Source organism: Antechinus flavipes, chromosome 3 (assembly GCF_016432865.1).
Source record: "Antechinus flavipes isolate AdamAnt ecotype Samford, QLD, Australia chromosome 3, AdamAnt_v2, whole genome shotgun sequence".
Classification (NCBI taxonomy): Eukaryota; Metazoa; Chordata; class Mammalia; order Dasyuromorphia; family Dasyuridae; genus Antechinus; species Antechinus flavipes.
The window spans coordinates 52,113,164-52,135,503 of NC_067400.1; the positions used below are offsets into that span (position 1 = coordinate 52,113,164).

Genomic DNA, 22,340 nt, shown 5'->3' on the forward strand with positions numbered 1-22,340 from the left:
ACTACTGCATATAGATCCATACACATCATTGGAAAATAATGATTTATAGTCTTAGATACCTATGGGGTATCTAACTGGGGATCTGACTAATAAATATTGTTTGAAAGCAAGTATATCCTGTGACATATTTAACATATATAGGACTGCTTGCCATCTGGGGGAGGGGGTGGAGGAAGGGAGGGGAAAAATCGGAACAGAAGTGAGTGCAAGGGATAATGTTGTAAAAAAAATTACCCTGGCATGGGTTCTGTCAATAAAAAGTTACTTAAAAAAAAAAAAAAAAGAAAGCAAGTATATCAAACTGAAAAATAAGAAGTTTTTTTTTTTTAAGGACATTGATTTACCAATATTAAAACTGTGATAGTTTCAGCAGCATTGCTGCTGTAGGCCGCTCCCCAACCATACTTCATCCTTTAAAGATAAAGTTGGAAATGTAGCCAAGCAGGTACCTGACAAGAGCTTCAGATTTCATGACCCTGTTTATACTTGGACATAAAAGAAAAAAAAAATTAAGAATACAAACCAGAATGACAAAAACTCCAGCATTTCCTAGGCTATTGCCATCTTTTCCCCTTTCAGCCTTGTATTATAATAATTCCTGAAGGTAGCAGCTGTAGGATTTCTCAGACAGAATCACACACACATATCTATATAATTTTAAGGCTTAGTTTTACGCCAATAAGCGTAAATAAAAGGGATTGCAAATCATTGGAAGCATGATGTCTTCAAATGTACTCTCTGAAAAGAAAGTTTATTATTGTTAAAATAAAGCACCACAAATCATTAATAAGGAAGAAAACTGAAATGTATTTAAAAACCAGATTTCTTGATTTTGTGTTTTCAGAGTGATTTTAGTGCATCATTATTAAGCATGAGAATACCTCACATTGATGTTTTAAAGAGGAAATGTTACAAATGAAACCTTCTGCTGTTAACATTTCAGATGGACAGTTGATTTAGTCTGTATCTACAATTCCATGGTGATAGTTTGAATCGTTTGAATGATTACACAGTACATTTATGTTATTTTTTGGTCCAAAGGCAGGTCACCCTTTGTCCTGTCTCCTGCTCAAAACTGGTGTATAGTTATTTTGAAAAATTATTCCTCTTTCCTTCCCTTACATACTCATTTTTACTCAAGGTGACCATCAGGGTGACTTTACACCATCCAAAATGGCACAAGAATGTAACTCGTACTTCTCGTGCATGGACATAACAGCTCAGAGTCCCACGTGTGGAGCTATCAGCATGCTGAATAGAGATGTACAGAAGCAGCACTGGGGTTGGGAATGGGGTGGGGGAGGGGAAGAGGAAAGCAGAGGCCCCACAATGTTTATTTTAGCTTCCATTTTCAGTATGCTGTTTGACAACATTAGAGGAAGAAAAAAATATTCAAAATGGCCAATGTCCCTCCCCATGATACCAAAAGTCATTTTATGAATCATTTTTAAAAGGCTCATCCTAGGAATTACCCACTCATGCTTACTAGAACCACTTTTTGTTAAGGGAAAGATTCATCTCAGGGACTTTATGCCATGAGCTGAAAAAGGAATGGGGATGGCTGATGGTTTACTGTGTAATTAGGGTCATGATTCCACAGTCTGACTGACTCCTGATATTTCTGGGTAGCACCTAATGGATTTTGATTTGGTTTCTGTTTGTAAACTCAATATCTTCTTAATAATTTCTCTGATCAGTAAAGGAGTAAGAAATTCTAGCACGGTGTTCTCAAATCAAGAATGTCCCAAAGAATGAAACGATGATGAAACCCCCAGTCAAACTGAGACTTCTGTCAGTGGGGAGATGGGGGGAGAAGTGGAGGGGCCGGGCCCCAGGAATGCCTAGATCTCTAGTGGCATTTCCTGTTTGTCATCGCCGTCATGTTTTTGCCGCCTCTTTCGGATCTGCCGCTGAAGCTGGAGCTTGTTGGTAAAGTACAGCTGTCTCCAGCCGATGTCTTTGGCCAGGGCCTTCATGTCCTGGGTGACCGTGTCGCATGTCAAGGCCACAATCTGCTCCCACAGCTTGTCAGAGGTGCAGAGCTATTGGTGGGAAACGGAGAGACGGGATTATGCTCCGGACCCATACATAGGCCCTTGTCCTGCTCTCCATCCCTGGCCCTGGCTCCCATCCCTTAAGCCTACTGACTAAGTGCAGAATAATCGAATGCGTGAATCAACGTCAGCCATGGGCAAGGGGGAGTTAATGCAGGAAGCAAGGCAGGACCCCCGCGGAAACAGTGCTGATATTTATGTATCACTTGAAGAGTTGAGAACCACTTAATCCCATTTTATAGATTAGGAAACCAGAAAGGAGGAATAACTGCAAATTGGGGGCCTGATAAATGGGGACAACAAAAAGGTCATCAGGGCTCAGAGGTCACCAATCCTGCCAACAAGTCTTCTTCTGCTGTCAATCATACCACCCTTCTACTGGCATCCATAGGCTGCAAGAACACAGCATACCTGTATGCAGCAAAGCACACTCCGCGTTCAATACTTTCCTCTACTCTTTATCTTCTTATTTTTCTTGGCTACCACTGGTTTATACAGAATTGTTTGCATGTTGACTCCCCCTCAAAGGAGAACTTCAAGATCATAGACTTTTACCTTTCTTTGTATCCTCAACACTCAACACAGTACCTCAACAACTATAACACCTATATAGCAGGTGCTTAATAAATGCTTTCTGACTGGCCAGCTAGTAAATAATTTTTCAAAAACATCTCACCTGGAAAGGAACAAAACAGTCGAGATTATTAAACTTCTTTTAAAGTCTCTACCTGACGAGCAATGTAACATGGTAGAAGGCTGAATCTGAAGGAGAGGAGCTGAGAGACCTGGATTCAAATCCTGCTTTTGCCCCTTAGTAGCTGTATGATCACAGACAATTCACTCCCATCAGGGTTCAGAAGCTTATTTTCCTCATCTGTTAAGCACTGCTCTTCAAGGAGTTGTTGTAAAGGTCAGATGGACTACAGACAAAAGCTTATCAGCCTGGTAAAGTGCTCAGTTTCATTATGTTTTCTGGGACCTTCACTGGTTTTTAAATTACCCAGAGTTCAATTTTCTTTTTTATTTAGCCCCATATAGTTCTCACAAATCCCTTGCTTCTTAGAAGCAGCATAAAACGTCATTGTATCCATAGTTGTAGTTTTTACTTTCATTCCCCAATCAATAGACACTTAATTTTTTAACCAGTTCTTTGCTGCTGTTGCTATTACTACTACAGCTCCTACTACTATTACTGTTGCTACTATTCCTATTAGTGCTATTACTACCAGTACTACTATTGCACCTATTACTATTACTACTCCTATCATTACTGCTACTCCTACTACTACTCCTATTTCTACTCCTACTACTATTATCCTTACAACTATTACTGCTCTTATTACTATTATTCCTACTACTACTATTATTACTACTACTCCTACTACTGCTCCTATTTCTACTATTACTACTAGTCCCTCTCTTATTACTGCTACTACCACTAGTACTATTTCTCCTGCTCCTCTTCCTCCTCCTCTTCCTACTGCCATTATTACTACACACACACACACACACACACACACACATCTTCCTCCATATTTCATCTTTATTTCTGTTTTTGGCTTATTAGGAACACATCCCCAGAAGTGGAGGGTAGTAGGGTGTGGACAGCGAAGGTCAGTTTCTTGCCTATTCCCAAAGTGGCATCCAAAATGTTTGGACCACTTCCCAGCTCCACTAGCAGTATACTCATCTCCTTGTCTTTATATTGGTCCCCCATCTCTGACCAGTCTCACTCTTTGTCCTCTGCCAATTAATCTATTCATCTAACGTGAAAGTGGGGCAAGCAAATAAGGCGTATACAAAAGAATAGCATGGTCCTATAATGTCTAAAGCCCAGAATAGGCTAAGACTGAAGAGCCGTGCTACAGACAACAAAAACCCCTGGATCTGAGGACTTCCTTGAGAGGGGAGAGCAATAAGGAGAGAAGAGTTAGACAGAGAAATCAGTATGATGCTCAAGGAGGGGTGGGATGCTGATAGTGAACAATGAAAAGGCTAGGGTAGTCACCCTTTATTTTGTTTATCTTTCCTGTTCCAAGGGACTAGGAAGAAGACAAAGATGTTGTTGTTGTTGTTGTTGTTGTTGTTGTTGTTGTTTTCAGGGACCAGACTCCCAAGGCAAGTATAGAAATGAACCAACAGAATCTGGTGATCAATTCCCCGGGCCTGGACAGACTACTCCATAGGATGTAATTGCTGAGCCACTCTTGGTAGCTTTGAAAGATTTTGGATGGATGACTTAAAACTGGAGGAAGGCAAAAATTGTCCTGATTTTCAAAACAAGGAAAAGAATAGAATTTGGGGCTACGAATGAGCCTGTAAGCTTGGCTTTGAGTTTGGACTCTTATCTGAGAAGATATTTTTCCAGGAATGGTTTCTGAGCACTGAGAAAAGGGAAGCAATCATCACTAAAAGGCAGCTTGACTTCATCAGGAGGAGGATTTGCCATGCTAAATTCATTTCCTTTTGGCAGATCAGAAGGCTACTGGAACTACTTGTATATCTGGGTTTCAGCAAAGCACTTGACAAAATCTCTCATTATGGATATTGTGGATAAAATAGGGACAGATGGAATAGATGCTAGCACAATTAGATGAATTCAGATATGGCTGATAATTAAACAATCTGGTTCTCATCCTTCATTCTCGAAGAGGAGCAAAACAATAAATAGTTCACTAACGAATAGGTCAATATCAACTTGGAGGGAGGGTTCTAGAAGGATGCTTCAGGGCCAATCCCTTGTACTATTCAACATTTTTATCTATGCCTTAGAAGAAACAATAACCAATTCAATTTTTTTATGCTTATAAAATCTGCAGATGACACAAAGTGGAAACAGATAAATTAACATTGAATCTAACTAAGAGCAAAATCTAAAAAGAACCTGACAGGCTAGAATGACATACCTAATAAAAATGAAATTTAATTTTAAAAATCTAGAGTTCCACATTTGAGTTCAAAATATATATATATACTTTTCCCTAAGGAATAGAACTGAACATTGTCTTATAACAATTTCTATGTAAAAAGTTATGGGGAATCTCAGGTAACTACAAGATTATTATGAGCTTACAGAGTTAACAAAAGAATCCTAGTGATATTTATATGATGACTTGCAAATATACATCATCTCATTTGAGTCTCATAAAAAGTCTTTGAGGCAAGTGCTGTACATATTATTATCCCTATTTTACAAGCTAAGAGAGGTTAGAATGATGTGGCCAGAATCAAAAAGCTAGTAAATGTCTGAGGCAGAATTAGAACTTATGTCATAACTACTCCATGATCAACAATGTAACAGGCAAAAATAAATAAACAACAAGGCTAAGACTTCTGAACTGTACTAAGAGAAGCAGAGGGTACAGCTCTCTCCATCACGAGTCTATTGGAAATGGCCTGAATCACTTCATTATTGAAAAGAGCCACATCCATCAGAATTGATCATTATATAATCTTGCTGTTACTGTGTACAGTGTTTTCTTGATTCTGCTCAGTTCATGTAAGACTCTCCAAGGTCTCTCTGAAATCATCCTGTTGGTCATTTCTTACAGAACAATAATATTCTATAACATTCATATACCATAATTTATTCAGCCATTTGATTTCAGCCATCCAATTGATGGACATCCAATCAGTTTCCATTTCCTTGCCACTCCAAAAAGGGCTGCTACAAACATTTTTTGCACATGGGCCCTTTTCCTTCCTTTATGATCTCTTTAGGATATAAACCTTGCAGACACTCTGCTGGATCAAAGGGATGCACAGTTTGATAACTTTTTGAGCACAGTTCCATATTGCTCTCCAGAATGGTTGGATCAGTTCACAGCTCCACCAACAATGCATTATTGTCCCAGTTTTCCCACATCCCCTCCAGCACTCACCATTATCTTTTCCTGTCATTTCAGCCAATCTAAGAGATTTGTAGTAAATTGTCTTAATTTGCATTTTAAGTCTTGGGTATCTTAAAGAGAGATTAAATTTTCCCTATTTGGCCCAAAGGAAAAATCTAGGAACAATAAGTAAAGAGGGAGAAAGACTCAAAAGAAAGAAATCAATTCCCAATAAATTAGTCCTATCCCAAAGTGAAATATGCTGCCTCTGACACTAATGTGTTCCCCTTTTGTTGGCAATGACCTGAGGTTGTAGGATGACTTTTGGGGAATCTGTAGAAGAAACGGGCTGACTTGGGTTGGATATGACACCCTCTAAGGTCCCTTCTACCTCCTAATTAGGTAGTTCAGGATAATGAACAGATCACTGTTTTTGAAATCAGAGAAGTTGAGGTCAAATCCCACCTTTAGCTAATTTATCTGGACCTCACTTTGCTCATCTGCAAGACTACAGGAGCCTTCTTCAGTGGTCCCTTCCACTTGTAAATCTGTGATCCTATGGAACACCTTCTGTGATTCCATAATATACAAAGTGCATTGTGCCAGGCACTGGTTTGGATATGGTTGTCTCAGAAGCTCCATGCCACATGGAGCACTGCTGTCCACTGCTTTGGGAAGGGATGAATGTCTCATAGAATTCTAGGACTACAGTGTTGGAGCTGGAAGGGACCTACCTCATTTTATAGATAGGAAATCATTTTTTAGATAAGGAAACTGTGTCCCAAAGACGTCAAGTATGTTCCCAAAGTCACGCAGCTTTCTCAGATCTTGAAGTGTGAGAGCTTTTAAATGGAAATCTGCATGTGGTTATAACAATATCATTGATAAGTTTCATAGTAAATTCTATTCTTGTTCCATATTACTATTTTGCTGAATTTGGGGAAATTTACTTTCAGTTATTATGTGTTCTCTGGTATTCCGCTCTTTCTCCCCTCCTGATGCATACAGGGGTCCTCAAACTTTTTAAATAGGGGGCCAGTTCACTGTCCCTCAGATTGTTGGAGGGCCGGACTATAGTAAAAACTAAAACTTTGTTTTGTGGGTCTTTAAATAAAGAAACTTCATAGCCCTGGGTGAGGGGGATAAACGTCCTCAGCTGCCGCATCTGGCCCACAGGCCGTAGTTTGAGGACCCCTGAAAATACAAATTGATGTCCTAAGAAGTCACTTCAAACCAATCCCTGAAAAGCATTGCCTGTTTAGCTTCCCCTAACTTTCTTAGCTCCTCTAGGTTTGACTCATGTCTCAGACTGATTGCTACAAAGGAAGAATGAGGTAAAGTCAAATCAGGATCTTTCTACAAATTCTCTATTCTTTCCATGGAGCAGGATGAAAAATGGAATTATTTTAATCTAGAAGACTATCTCTTTCAGCCCCTGATATGGGAAAGGAAGATCCAGTTTGTATCAATAGACTAAAAAGATGCACATTTCTAAAGCTTCTTGAAATGCTATTAACCTTTGCTTTTAGGAAGTGTTAGAATGATCAACAAGGTAATAGTGGTGATAATCACTGGTGATAATCACAGTCTCATAGATGCAGCCACTAAAGCAAATTCCTTTAAATGATTAAGATTTCCTTTAAGAGGCTTTTCATAGAACTGATGCTAAGTGAAAGGAGCAGAACCAGGAGATCATTATATACCTCAATAAAGATACTGTTTGAGGATGTATTCTGATGGAAGTGGATCTCTTCGATAAAGAGAGCTTTAACTGATCAAAGATGGACAGAAGCAGCTATACCCAAAGAAAGAACACTGGGAAATGAATATAAACTGCTTGCATTTTTGTTTTTCTTCCCGGGTTATTTCTACCTTCTGAATTCAATTCTCCCTGTACAACAAGAAAACTGTTCGGTTCTGCAAACATATATTGTATCTAGGATATACTGTAACCTATTCAACATGGAAAGGACTGCTTGCCATCTGGGGGAAGGGGTGGAGGGAGGGAGGGGGAAAATCGGAACAGAAGTGAATGCAAGGGATAATGCTGTAAAAAATTACCCTGGCATACGATCTATCAATAAAAAATTATTAAAAAATAAAAAAAAGAGGCTTTTCATAGGTCTGGAGCTTGATGTGATCAAAACAACATCATAGAGTGTCTGAAGGACCCCACTAGCCACATGGACTTCTTCACCATGGACTCTATGCTGAATCTTCCCCACCATTTTTTGTGAGCACATCTCCCCGTTTTATGCCTCATCTGATGTCTATGATCTGAGGGCTGTTAAACAGAGTCGTTTCTATGGTCTTGACTTACAAGGAATCTTGAATGATTTTGATGCATGGATGGGAGACACCTTATGGAAAAGATAATTTGGAGCAGCATTTTGCTCTGCCAAAATAAATATTTTCATGATCAACAAGAAGTATAATAGAGATTTAAATTCTGTTTCAATCATAACCACCACCACCGCAATAACCACAAGCAGTGGTAAACTGTTAAAGTTGTTGTCTGCTATTAAATATCACTTATGAGGATACTCTCAAACCACCTGTATGGATGACTCTCATTAAATTCTTGTGTTGATGGAAGAGTAGACATATGGTGCTTGGCAATTACTAATGATCTTGGTTATCTTTTTTTCAAAGCTTAAGACCCAAGATTTTCTCTACACCTCTGGTTATTTTCCCCGTTTACTGATCTTTCAGTGTCCTCACAACTGTGTGGATGGCTCCTCCTCTGTCTAGACTGTTCAATTCAGCTGTTTTACTAATTTTTGTTCTCTTTAGTGCTATTTCTACTTTTCCTTTTAGCACATCAGAAACTGGTTCGCATTCAAGTATTGTGGTGCCTCCACTGGCTATGATGGAGAAGACAGTTTGTTATAATAAATTTTGCAAATCTCTTCCATTTCCTTTTTGTTCTTCCACTTAATCCTTAAACACCCTGAGGATGCTTTTGCTTAAGTATATATTTTGCCAGGCTTGGTTTAAATTGATTTTACCTTCTGGTGTTTATATTTTACAGGTGACAATTCTGAGGTAGTAGTAAGTGTCCACCCTCCTTCTTTATGAGATTTTACAGACAAGCTACTACATATCTGGTGTTGCCTTTGGCTGTCTCCTCTTTGTCTGGCAGCTGTCAGAAAAAAATTTACTAAGACACTTCTGGGTTCTTTTGGTCTCTTTGTTATGGAAATTTAGATTGCTTGGACTTCTGTATAAAATTATTATAATTGATATCAAATACCATTTCTGTTATTTATTTCCAGTTTTTCAAGGCTAATTATGTGTTCTGGATAGAATGATTTCAACTGCACATTGTATTTTTATGCTTATTATTCCTTCTTGCTTGCTTTCTAATTTTAATCATAGTTCTGACTAGTCAATGGTCTGACCGTACACAGATAGCCAATTATTAGAAATTTAATTTAAATTTCTAAATCTAAATTTAAAAAGGGGAGAGACAATTAATAAAGCATTTCCTAAACAAGCACCATAGTTCAAGTCTCAAGACCTTCTGACCAGATAAAATCTCATTGTGACTGTTAAAATATATCATATATTAGTTATTTAAGAATGTTATTTGATATTCACCATATCCAGTGACTACCAATTATTTTCCTAGATGTGAATTTTCTGCTAATCTACACTTTTTTTGGCTCCCCTTTCCCATCTCTTTCTCTCTATCCTCACCTTTCTCTGTTTTATCAATGAAATCAACAAGTGTCTTAGTGTATATTGATTTAATTTAGAGGGTCTTGAGTTCTTCATATAATTTTTCTTCCTTTTCATTCTTAACAATTGACGTTGGTACAAAAAACGGTGATTATACAGAGTAGTCTTTTTATCAATACTCCTCATCTTAGTATTGTAATACATAATGATCAAATATCACACAAAATCATGCTTCTTGCTGCCTTTGAGAATGTGATAGAATGTAACAAATTCCTTTTTTTTTTCTTTTCTTTTTTTGCCTCTCCACTATTCAGTAAGTCAGCCTTCCCCCCTTCTATTTAGTAGCAACTTCTTTCTTCTGGTTTCACTTAAAGGAAGAATGTCAAGATTAATATGATTCAGCTTCTCTGGCAATGTAGCCACTTGTTACTCATTGGACAAGAATTTCAAGTTTAGAAATGGCCAAATGAAAGTTTATAGATGGTCTAAAAATGGCATGATTCTTGGCACCTGTCTTCCCCTTTCCTGCCATCTTACCACTTATATCACTGCAAAGAGAGAGAACTCTTACACAGGACTCATGGTCATTTTATAAATTTTTTTCCTGTTTCATAGATACTAAGGCCAATGAAACCATCTCAAGTGCTCAAGCTATTGGCAGTGAGCCTCTCCACATTTAGCTGGTTGGTTCTCAGAAATCAGTCTTGGTCTGTTTCTTAGACCACATCCAAAGCCTTATCAGCATGGATGAATCTGCCAGAATCTAACATCCTCTGGCACTTGCCTTTGAGAATTCAGGGTTATCTGTATACTATGAAAAGGCATCGGAATAAAACTTTGTGGAACATTTGGTTAATAGGAAATTGATTTCTTTCTTTTATCCATACTGTCTTCTTTCTTTTCATAAGGAGGCATAATGTTAATATGTCTCCTTTCACAAACTTAATCCTTCATATCAATTGTCAAAATAAAATTCTGACTGCATAAGTCTGACCATGTCATTTGCCTGCTTAAATGCCTTCAGTAGCTTCTCATTACTGCTAACCTAAAATGCCATCTATCTGATTTGTCTGACTTCCAAACAAGATGGCTATCTGGACAAGAGACAGACCACCCAGCTTCCACACAGCAAGTAATTTACTGGATGCCAACTACGTATAAAAATATTGCTGAATTTATAAATAAATCCATGTACCCTATGGGTAGGGATTGTATATTCTTCTTTGCCTTCTGTTCAATATCTAGCACAGGGCTTTGAATATATTATTGCTGTTGTTGGGTCATTTAGTGGAGTGCTTTGACATTTTCTTCCCCATTTACAGGTGAGGCACTTGAGACAAATAGGGTTAAGAGACTTCCTTTGGGTCATTAGCTAGTGTCTGAGGCCAGATTTGAACTTAGTAAAATAAATCTTCCCGAGTGTCACAAGCATTTAATAAAAATCTGCTGAAGGAATGGACAGGAAAGACAAGTTAGCATCTTATTTCATAATCAGTAGAGATCTGAGGCTCAGTTTCTACAACCAAGTTATAACATGCCCTAAGTACAAGCAGCAGAGAGAAAACCTCAGAAAGTTAATGAATTTGTTTTGCTACGGAGCTCCAATAAAACCTCAGACAGAAATGCGAGTTGTAGCACAGATGGAGAGGTTTGCTAAAATGGGAGAAGCGCAAGGCTCTCTGGGGTGTCTGGGTATTGATGGAAGTAAAAATTGCCTAAGATATCAGTTCCATTAATAAGCCATTTTCTCAAGCTTGAGGATGACTACATTTCCAAGGCTGTCTAAAATGGCCATGAGCTTATTTTTCCTCACCCCCACATCAGTGGGACCGAACATCACAGCCTGAAAACGCGTAGACTGTCATAGAAACAGGTGAGAGGATAAGTGGGGCCGTGACTTGGAGGCTCCTCCCACGCCCGGCCATCCCTTCCGGCCCCGGGATGACGGACTCGGCAGCTACAATGTAGCCCCTCACGGAGGGCTGCTGTGAGACCGAGCCCACGGCTGGCTGGCGGTGGGCTTGGCGCCCCCTGGTGGCTTCTTGCTTATTTAACACTTGGAACCACAGATTTCACTCCCAAAGAACGGTAAAGGAAAAGCTTTCTTCCTTCAAGGGTCCTCAGGGTCCCCTTCTGTGTCCTCCTGAGCCCAAAGGGTGAGTCCAAATGAAAAAGGGACTTTCAGCTCTTGGCTCAGAACCTTAGCCGAAGCTTTTGTCAGGGTCAGCCGTCTGAAAATCGAGTGCAGGACCCCAGGGGATCTGCAAGGTTCCTTTCGGCTCTGACCTGCCAAACGGCTCTGAAAACAAACACCCCGAACTAAAAACGTCAATAAAAATGAAAAATAAAACTATCAACATCTAATCTGAATGAATTTTCTTTTCCAGGAATGTAAATAAGACCAATCCTACTACTTTTCCTTCTAGGCTGTTTTTTCAAAGTTTTGTTTTGTTTTTTAATTTCATTTTGATTTTTTAAAAAGATTCAAGACAAGTTCCCTGGTGTAATGGAAAAAGCACTGACTTTGCAGTTCCAAGACTTGGGTTCAAATACAAGTTATATTTCTTATTCTACCATCATCACTTCTCTAGGACTCAGTTTCTTCATCTGTAGAATGCCTCAGGTGGCCTAGATAATATCTAGTATTCTTTCAAACTGAATCAGGTAATCATTTCATTATTGTTTAATCATTTTAGTCATGTCCAACTAACTGCTGGTCTGAGGGTTTTCTTGGCAAAGATACTGTGGGAGTTTCTGTCATCTTCTCCAGCTCATTTTACAGATGAGGAAACTGAGGCAAGCAGAAATTAAGGGACTTGCTCAGAATTACATGGCTAGTAAGTGTCTGAGATGATATTTTGTGAGAAATGCTGAAAAGTTGGGTTTTCCGCATGCTGTAAGGTTTGAGGTAATATAGGATAGCGGGTACCACTGATAGAGTATTTTAGACTGTGAGGGGTTAGGGAAGGTTAAGATTCCACAGAACAATTAAGTGATCGACAACGATATTGTATGAGGATGTATTCTGATGGAAGTGGATTTCTCTGACAAAGAGACTTAACTGAGTTTCATTGGAGAAATGATGGACAGAAACAGCTACACCCAAAGAAGGAATACTGGGAAATGAATGTGAACTATTTGCATTTTTGATTTTCTTCCCGAGTTATTTTTACCTTCTGAATCCGATTCTCCCTGTGCAACAAGAGAACTGTTCGGTTCTGCAAATATGTATTGTATCTAGGATATACTGCAACATGTTTAGCATATATAGAACTGCTTGCCACCCTGGGGGGGGGGGGGGAGGAGGGAGGGAGGGGAAAAAACAAAACATAAGTGATTGCAAGGGATAATGTCGTGTAGAAATTATCCTGGCATGGATTCTGTCAATGCAAAGTTATTATTAAATAAAATAAAATTTACAAAAAAAAAAATAAATAAAAAAAATAAAAAAAAAAAGAACAATTAAGTGATCAATAGAAGCCTTGAGCAAAAAAGAATTGGAGGGGCTAGAAAGGTACAGATGGATTCAGCCAATCAAAAAGAGTCTTGTGGTTTTGAGAAAATTATAAATTTAAGAAATAGCTAATTCAGCTTAAACTAGTTGGGGTCAATGACCTGACTTGAACAAATCATTATTGTATCTGCTTAATAGGCTATTGAATATTAACTCACACATCCTGTAGGAGGAGTTTTCCACTATTTTTGAACATGGGATGTGACAAGGAAGGGGGAATATGTTTATACATATTTAGAGGAGACATATAATGGGCATATCAGAAAGGTTGTAACCCAGAATAAATGGACCAATTTGGTCTCTGAAGGGAAGCCCTGCACGGAACTAATAAATATAAAGCTCCTCCTGCTTCTGGACTCTGGAGTCCCTCTTCCTGAAGAGGAACTATCGAAAAAAGGTTAAGAGGATTCTTTCTTTAATACATTTTCCTCAGTATCTGATTTTCAGTGTCAAAAGTGTGTTTCTAACAATTTGAACTCAGCTCTTTCCGACTCCAGGCCCAGTGCTCTATCCACTGCACTATCAGCTACCTCAGCATTGTTAGAATGGTTTTTACTAGTAACTTATATACCTGGCTAAACTTCCAAGTGAGCCACACTTTAAACTGAATTTGAGACTCTGCTACCCCTGTCCCCTGTAACAAGGCCCCATGATATGATCTCTGCCTCCTCACTCCAAGGTACCAGAAGGGCAAGTCCCACCACTGAAGCAGCCCATTGGAGAAGGCAGGCAGGGCCCAGAAGGACTTCCCCTTTTTCCAGAAAGAAAGGGGGCCAGTACGAGGCAGCTCCTGGCAGTTGACTTTGTGCTCTACAGGGACACTTGTAGGTTTCCCTAACCAGGAAAGCTGTCCCCAAGTAGAAATGGTGAGCACCCCTTCCTTATGTAGCTGAAGGCCCATTTGTCAAACACAATTTTATTTAAAAAGTTGGTTTTCTAACCCAAATGTAAAATTTTATACTTGTCCTCCCAAAATTTCATTTGATTAGATTTGGCCTCATAGTTGAGAGAGCATTTAGGTATGGAATGGTAAGATGGCCACTGAAATCCCTTTTAACTCTGAAGTCTGTGGCGGAGCCCCCTGAGCAGCTAGCTCACTTCTCACTGCCACAAAAAGACTAGATAGAAGTTAGTTGCATCCTTCTGTGTTGCTATTGTTTATCCTTTCTTGAAGAGGATCAGTGACATCAGGAAGTCAAGACATCTTGACAGGCAAGTGAATTGGATTTAAGTGAGGAAAGGCCGTGCAAAGTTCATCAGCCTCCTTTTTTCCTCCAACGTCATCTGAGTCTAGTGGTAATACATAGGTCTGGACAACTGACATGGTCCCAAATGCAATGAATGAGGAGACTTTGGTTTTTTTAAGCTGGGTTCTTTTCCAGGTTTCACTTTATCTGTGATTTAAGATAGGCTGAAAATGAAGCAAAAGATGTCCTAGTTTGCTTATTCAAAAAGGAAAAAATTTTTCTGAGAGGGGAAAACCCTGAGGGATTCTGGTCAGAACTGAAAAAAATTGCCATTTACTCTTGGAAAAACAAACAAGTGATTGAATTCTGAAGAATCATTTCCCCTATCTAAAACTTGAGTGGTCAGTTCTTGTTCATTTCTCTGGTCTAAATTTGTCTCAGTCCCACTAAAATCTGGCTCCTAAGGCATTTTCAGTAATGACACAAAATAAAATGGAAATATCAAATGCTTTTGTTTCTCTCCTAACAAATATTCCTTGAGGGGGAAAAATACAAGTTAAACGTGTATCTAAACAAGAAAGAATTCCAACTAATATGGAACCAAAACCTTGATTTTTTTTTTTTTTTTTAAAGAAAGCTTAGCTCAAGTTTAGGAATCAGAAGACCTAGGGCTTTATTTCAAGGAATGCCTGATTTGGGGGATGCCTACTTTCTGCTCTGTATTATTTGTATCTGGAAAAGGACATCTGCTTTTTTCCCCTGAAGAACAAAAGAATAGTTACTATGCTGCCCTTTCAAAGAGCACATGGGGTTCTTTCTGAGCTTGGTATTTTTCAATGGACACTGTCCCTACACACGCTGTGCTAATGGCACAGTTTTGATAATAATTCTGTGTTATGGTACTTTTTGTTTTTTAGAAAGAAACTGGTACATATAGTTACAGATTTGACATAATGTCCCGCTCTCTTCTCCACATGATTCCGGAATTGGTGGCTGTATTAGTAAGCTTGAATATTTTTATTAGTGACTTGTCTAAAAACCAGAGAAGGCTTGATCACCAAATCAGCAGATGATCCAAAGCTGGAAGAGATGGCTAATGCACTGGATGGCAGAATCAGGCTCCGATGATGTCACTGGGCTACCACAGGGGATTCAAGCTAGGCCAATTAAGTTTAAGAGGAATAAAAATAATTAAACTCCCCCATTAAAGGATGGGGGAAACACATGACTAAAAAGATCTGGGGTTTTAGAGGATTGCAAGCTTAATTAAGGGAGAAGAAAAAAAGCATTTATTATGTACCTACTATGTGCAGGTTCTTGACTAACTCCAGTCTAGCACTCTATCCACTGTGCCATCTAACTATCCCATATGTATATATATGGATGGATGGATGGATGCAAATAATATATATGTGAATAACATATCTATTTTATATACATATATGTTATATGTAGAGAGAAACAGAGACATACGAAGAGAGACAAAGAGAGAGACAGAGAGAGAGACAAAGAGAGAGAGAAAAAGAGAGAGACAGAGACAGAGACAGAGATAATGATCAGATCCCCTTTTTAGAAACATAACTGATAGCTTAATGGGGAATGAACTGAAATGGAGAGAGGCATCAGGAAGGGAGATTAACAGAAGGGTCCAGGCGTGAGGGGATGGATTGCCTTAAAGTGGTAGCTTTGTGTTAGACTGATTCCCTAAATGATTTACAAATATCGTTATATGTAATTCTCACAAAGTGAATTCTATAATTAATAAGCTTTTTATCATTGAGGAATCTGAGGCAGACAAAGGTTAAGTGGCTTGTCCAATCTAAGGTTGCAGGTAAACTCAGGTTTTCCTGACTCTAGTTAGACTTAATATTCCAGCCAGTGCACAATGCAGCCAGCTGCCTCTAGTACTTGTAAAGTTGGTTTTCTAACCCAAATGTAAAACTTTACATTTATCCTCACAAAATTTCATTTTACTAGATTTGGCCCAATGAGCTGAGATGCTTTTTTTGGATTCTGCCATTCAACCGCTAACGATTCCTCCTAATATTTTGTCATCTGCAAATTTTATAAGTGCATTATCTAAATCTTTATTTAAGTCACAGATAACAATGTTAAGCAGCACAAAGCCAGGGAATCTGTGAGGCCCTTCCCTGCAGGCAGATCCCCTTCCATGTTGATATCTAATCAGTCATGGTTTATTAGTTTTTATATGTGACCCTTCAATGAGTCCTGAAACTCAATGGGAATCTCTGTAGCTATAAAATAAGGCAAGATGTAACATATATATATATATATATATAAGGCTTCTTTAGAGATATAAAATAAAGCTTTTGAAATCTGTGGGATGTGCTCCAACCTAGTTCACACTTTTTCTTCATCTGACCACAAAACTTCCATAATAGGATTCTGCTAAAATCCAGGTAACTTACACCTGATCCACCAATCTAGTAACCCTGCCAAAAAAGGAAATGGATTAGTCTAGTAGGCTCCGTTTTTGATGAAATCATGCTGGCTCTCTGTGGCTCACTAGCCATCGTCTTCCTGATATACTCTACAACTTTGCCAAAAATGAAAGCAAGTTCATTGGAATATAATTTATAACTTCCTCCCTGATCAGTTCCCAGGTCCCTCATGGGGTCAACAGAGAGAGCCTGAAGTACTGATAAAATTACTCCCTGAGGCAAGGCGGGAAGGACACTGATGGGGATCACTTTAACCTCTGTGGAGGTCATAGGTAGCTCCACCTTACTCTGTCCAGTCAGAATCAGAGTTATGTTAAATTTCCCCATAAGTCTGTCCATGGCCCAGGCCACCTTGGCCAAATCCCTTTTGGGCTTATAACCGACCATGGCATTCTGCCCCATGGGGTCTTTCTCCTTATAGCCAACTAGCTCTTTTAGGGTGCTAAATCCCTTTTAGAATTTAACCTGCCTGCTAAGAGCATACTCCAGTTCCCTTTCTACTGGCTAATTGTGGGTGCCGCTAGGGAATTTGTCTTTTCCATTATTATTTGTTAAACCCCTTTCTTTGCTAATTATATGCTCTCCCAATCTATTTCCTATTTCTCATTCCTCATTTTATCTGTAACCTCTTCCCCTGAATAAACCTAACTTTTGCCATTGTGAATTCTTCGTATGACAGAACCCCAACATTTGGTGCTAATGTGTTCTTCATTTGGCCCCGAAATTGCTATCCAAAATCACATCAAAGCCACGTTCTTTGCAGCCCCACTACTGGTCTTCAGACATCACTGACAGTGAGATAGCAGCTTCATTCTTTTCTTGCTAGTCTATTCTATCCAGTGGCCTGCTACATCATACACATAGACCCACTGACTTGGATTCATCAAAGGTGACGTGATCTAGCTTCCTCCTTATCTCTGAATATCCTCATTTTAAGACAAAGTAAGAATTTTTAAAATATACTTTAAAAATAGTATCTGGGGGCAGCTAGTTGGTGCACTGAATAGAACACCAGCCCTGAAGTCAGGAGGACCTGAGTTCAAATCTGACCTTAAACACTTAATACTTCCTAGCTGTGTGACCCTGGGCAAGTCACTTAACCCCAATTGCCTCAGCCAAAAATAAATTCATAATAATAATAAAAATGGATTAAACTCATAAAATACTAAAACAACAAAAATCAAGGAGGTGTTTTTGAATAGATACACATCCACTTTCAGTTCAAAAGGGCCCCAGCTCTGAGTCACTTTGGGCAAAGAAAAGATTTAGTTCTTTCTGCTCATAATGTCCAATGATTTCCATTCTGACTGCAAGATACCTAAGCAGTCTCAGCACTGTGCTTTCATTCTGCAAGAAAAATGGTGAAGTATTTGAACAAACTGGGAGCATGGAACAATGGGGCTTGAAAACAGATCCCTGAAACTCAAATTAGAGTTGATAGCTAAGTAGCACAGTGGACAGAGCACTGAACTTGAGAGTTAGAAAGATCTGAATTCAAATCCAGCCTTCAGACACCAGTTGTGTAACCCCAGACAGGTCATTCAACCCTGTTTGCCTCAGTTTCCTTATCTGTGAAATGAACCTCAGAAAGAAATGACAAACCACTCCACTCTCTTTATCAAGAAAACCCCGAATGAGGTCATGGAGAGTTGGATATGACAGAAAATGACTGAACATCACATGGTAGCGCATGGCCTTGGAAAAAGTGACTTAATTAGTATCATTCTGCCTCAATGTGATGGAAGGGAGGTCGCTTCCCTCCCTATAAAGATGAGTAAAGAACACCAGCTTTTGGAGGGAGAGAATCAGGGTCAATGTATGATAAGGTTGTTTGTTTGCAGAAGCATCAGGGACTTATAATTCCCAACTCTTAACACTAAGTACTGTACTTTTGTGAGAAGGATACAATGTTTATTTGGTTTATTCAGAGGGTGAAGACCGTAAGCAAGGGGAGATCTGGCCATGGTCTTGGTCTTATCCCGCAGACAACAACAAACACTTTGGACCAAAGTCTAAATTCTAGACCCCTGAAGAAAACTTTTTCATAAAAGCCCCTTTATCAATATGGGCTGCTCTCCACCTGGGAGAGCCCCCACCAGTGCTGCCTCCACGAGTATTTCATGTGTTTGACTTCATTATCATTGTTAACAAAGGGGGTTCCAAGAGGGCATAAAATAAGGTGGTATTGTTATTACCTTTTGAAACCTGTGGGATGTTTGGGAGAGCCTGGCAATGTCTTCAAGGTCCAGGTAAGAAATGATACGCAGAAGCAGAGGGTCCGAGAGCCGCTCCAGAAAATCATATTTGCCTTTGCACAGATTGATGACATATTGCAGGACTTTGGAACCAAATACTAAGGCAATTTGAACTGCAATTCAAACAACAGCAAGATTATTAGGTGGTGCCCCTGGCATCTAACTCAGGCAAGGGCTCAGTAGGACCCAGAGCTAGGGGAAATCTCTCCCCCCCATACTCCAAAAACCCGTTCCCTGCTAGGTGGCCCGAGGTCTGGGCGTGGGAAGATTTAAGTTCAAATTCAGCCTCAGACTCGTCTTAACTGGGGGATTAAGGAAGAAACTGCCTCTGTTTCCTCATTTGCAAAAAAAAGATAATAGCATCTACTTAGTTATGCTATGAGGGTCAAATGAGAGCTTTGTAAAGCATTTAGCAAAGTGCCTGGAACCTAATAGACACTTATTTAATAAATGTTTATTTCCTTTGCTTCTCTAGATGAACACATTGATCATATATAAATAGTTTAGTGCCTGTAATCAAATAAAACTTCCAAGATGAGTCTGAAATGAATTAAGGATATGCAGGAGGAGGGAGGTTTTAGTTAAATATCTGGAATCTGTGATTTGATGAGAAGAGATCCCCAAACTAAAGCAGACCAGACTCAGCCAGACCTTAGCATATGGTGGTGAGGACGTTATTACTCATGGCACAGTAGCCAGCCCTCTTTGAATCTTTCCAAACTCTGCTCAGTTAGACCTTAACATACAGATATTTTCTGAGATAAAATCTGAAGCGTTATGGGAATCTGGTGGGACTTGCCCTACTCCACTGGTCTAACCTTTGAGGAACCAGATCCAACACCCCCTCAATGCTCATACCATGCCTCTGTTCATTCTCTTCTTCGGTACTAGTCTGGCTTATTTGCACATCGTCTCCATTAGATTGGGAGCTCCCTTCCTCAGAGCGAGGATGGACTGTCTTTTGCCCTTTTTATTTCCATGCTTACAGAAAATGCCTGGCATAATCTAAGTACTTAATTATGCTTGTTGACTGACTGAGCATCCAGGGCTATTTCGGTGCTGGGACCATTGAGTGAGTGGACTGTTAAATTTTCACTGAGTGTTTATACCTCCAAAATCAGTAAATGCAACACATCAAAACTTGATTTCATTGTTTTATGGATCATTAGGCTTAAGAAAATGATAGAAAAATGTTAATAATTCAGATTAATATAAAAGTGTATCCTACATATATTCCTCCCCACCCAGAGAGCCTGTTGTTAAACATTTAATAGCGCACTTCTGCCTCCCTTCAAGAATAAGGCAAGAAAGCAGAATTTTCATGGAGGATTTGTTACTATACAAATGGTAACCAACCATAAATCATAAACAGTTCTCCTAAATTCCTGTGGTTAACATTATTTTTATGCAGCTGGACTAAGATTTCAATTGAGTCTCCATCTAGAAACATAGGTTCATCGCTCTAGAGATGCAGTTATTTAGCCCAATACCATTCTTTATTAGATAAGGAAACTGAGATCTGGGAGATAAAAGCTCAGCTCAGCCAGATATGACCCAGGTCTGTCGACTCCATAACCAGGCTTTTGTTTTTTCCTCATTGCAGCCAGACAGTTTCCACAATGTTCTATTCAATAGTTTTCTCTTCTCACATGCACACTGACACATTCCCTAGGAATCAGCCAGATCTAAGGCCCCCCAAGCCAGATTCCCCAGATTGCTGCTGCATCCTCTGCTCCCAGACCCAGGCCCTGAGACGGAGATTTCCTGTGCTTTCTCCCCCGGGTAGGACTGAGGTCAGAGCTTCCTCCAAGGGTTCCCCAGCCCCAGCTGGCAGGCAGGTGCCCTCAGCTCTGTGGTTTGCTTCTTCACCAACGTTTCCAAGCAAGGTTGTTTTTCCTGTGGCATTGACTGGCTCATTCCCAAGGCCATTGGCCTGTTCTTTGGAAATCTGGGAAGAATTAGGAAAGGAGGCGCCTCCATCCCAGCCTCTGCAGAAGCCCCTCCCATCCCTATGGTCTCCAGGGGGATGGCTCAGCCCAGTACAATCTAAGTTCCTAGGGGTCAGGGACTGTTGTCTTCCTGTTCCTAGGTCAAAGCTTAATAAATATTTGTTGTTTAGAATTAAACCAACGAACAGATAAGTAGGTTTCTGCATCTCTTGCTGGGGGTTGGGACATGCTGTCTCTGCTTCATCTTCAATGACCCTGGGGTAACAAAACCAGTTATGTTTGGGCCATTCTTCTTACTAACAGATCTTTTATCATGAAAGAACACCGTACTTGGACTAGATGACCAACCCCATGAGGTTGTTTTGATAGCAAAATACACACACACATACACACACACACACACACACACACACACATTATTGCAGCCAGGGAGGAGTGTGCTATTAAGTGTTTAACAACAGACTCTCTGGGTGGGGAGGAATATATATGGGATACACTTTTTATATTAATCTAAATTAGCATATATATAAAACTCATTTAAAACATCTCTACACTCTAATACATTACATAAATGTCAGCACAACAGTAACAGTTATTAGTACTAATAGAAAGAGTATCCACAGCCACTTACTTAAACTATTGAGGTCAGAAGGTACTTTGAAACAGACTTCTCACTTCCTGTTTTTTTTTTTTTTTTTTCCCTTTTTCCAATTTTTTATCTGGCCTACTACAGACAGATTTCTTATCAAGATTATCAAGAATCTTATCAAGATTCTCATACCATTGTTGTGTAGCAAATATTCAAGAAGCACGACCTTACTGCAAAGGTCTATGAGTAGCATAGTTATTGCTACCTCAGAGGATTAGGGGAAAGTGATTTTCCATGGAAAACCTTCAGTAGAACAATGAGAATGTTTGCTTAATTTGCTGTAATCAATTATCTGTTAATATTTTATGTTCTCAGAATACTCCGTCTTACCCCTCTTCATTTGGCTGCTGAATCTGACTTTATATTGTATACCTACATTAATCTCTCAAATTTGAATACCTTCATTAATCTCCTCACTTGACATCATTCTTAATTGATTTCATGTCTTCTCAAAATATTATTAAAATATTCCAGCTTTGCTCTAGCTCAGTGAAGTGTTTTTGTTTTTGTTTTTATAGCACTAGGATTCTGTGTCTTTCTTTGGAGTTTAGCTTCTCTTTCACTTGCAAGAAATAAAGGGTTTAATTAAGCAAATTCTGGCTCAATTCTTTGATATTTCCCTAAACACATTGCTATGATCAGGTCATGCTTTATCTTAACTTTTGGATAGTTCATTTTAGGATAATGCTTCATAGATGCTGTGATTCATAGAATCACAGAATTTGATGACTAGAAGGGACTAAAGAGCTAATTTGTCTA

General features: G+C 39.2%; 1 protein-coding gene across 1 annotated transcript in view; it reads right to left on the reverse strand.

The window, feature by feature from the left end:
- Positions 1–787: 787 nt before the first annotated feature.
- The window catches only part of FBXO36 (F-box protein 36), an 83,478-nt gene continuing 61,925 nt past the window's right edge, over positions 788–22,340 (reverse strand). The window contains exons 3-4 of the mRNA XM_051983378.1: positions 18,924–19,096; positions 788–2,042 (exon numbers count right to left, since the gene is read on the reverse strand). Of these exons, the coding sequence (XP_051839338.1) occupies positions 1,842–2,042; positions 18,924–19,096 (374 nt within the window). The 3' untranslated portion in view covers positions 788–1,841. The remainder of the gene's footprint in view (positions 2,043–18,923; positions 19,097–22,340) is intronic.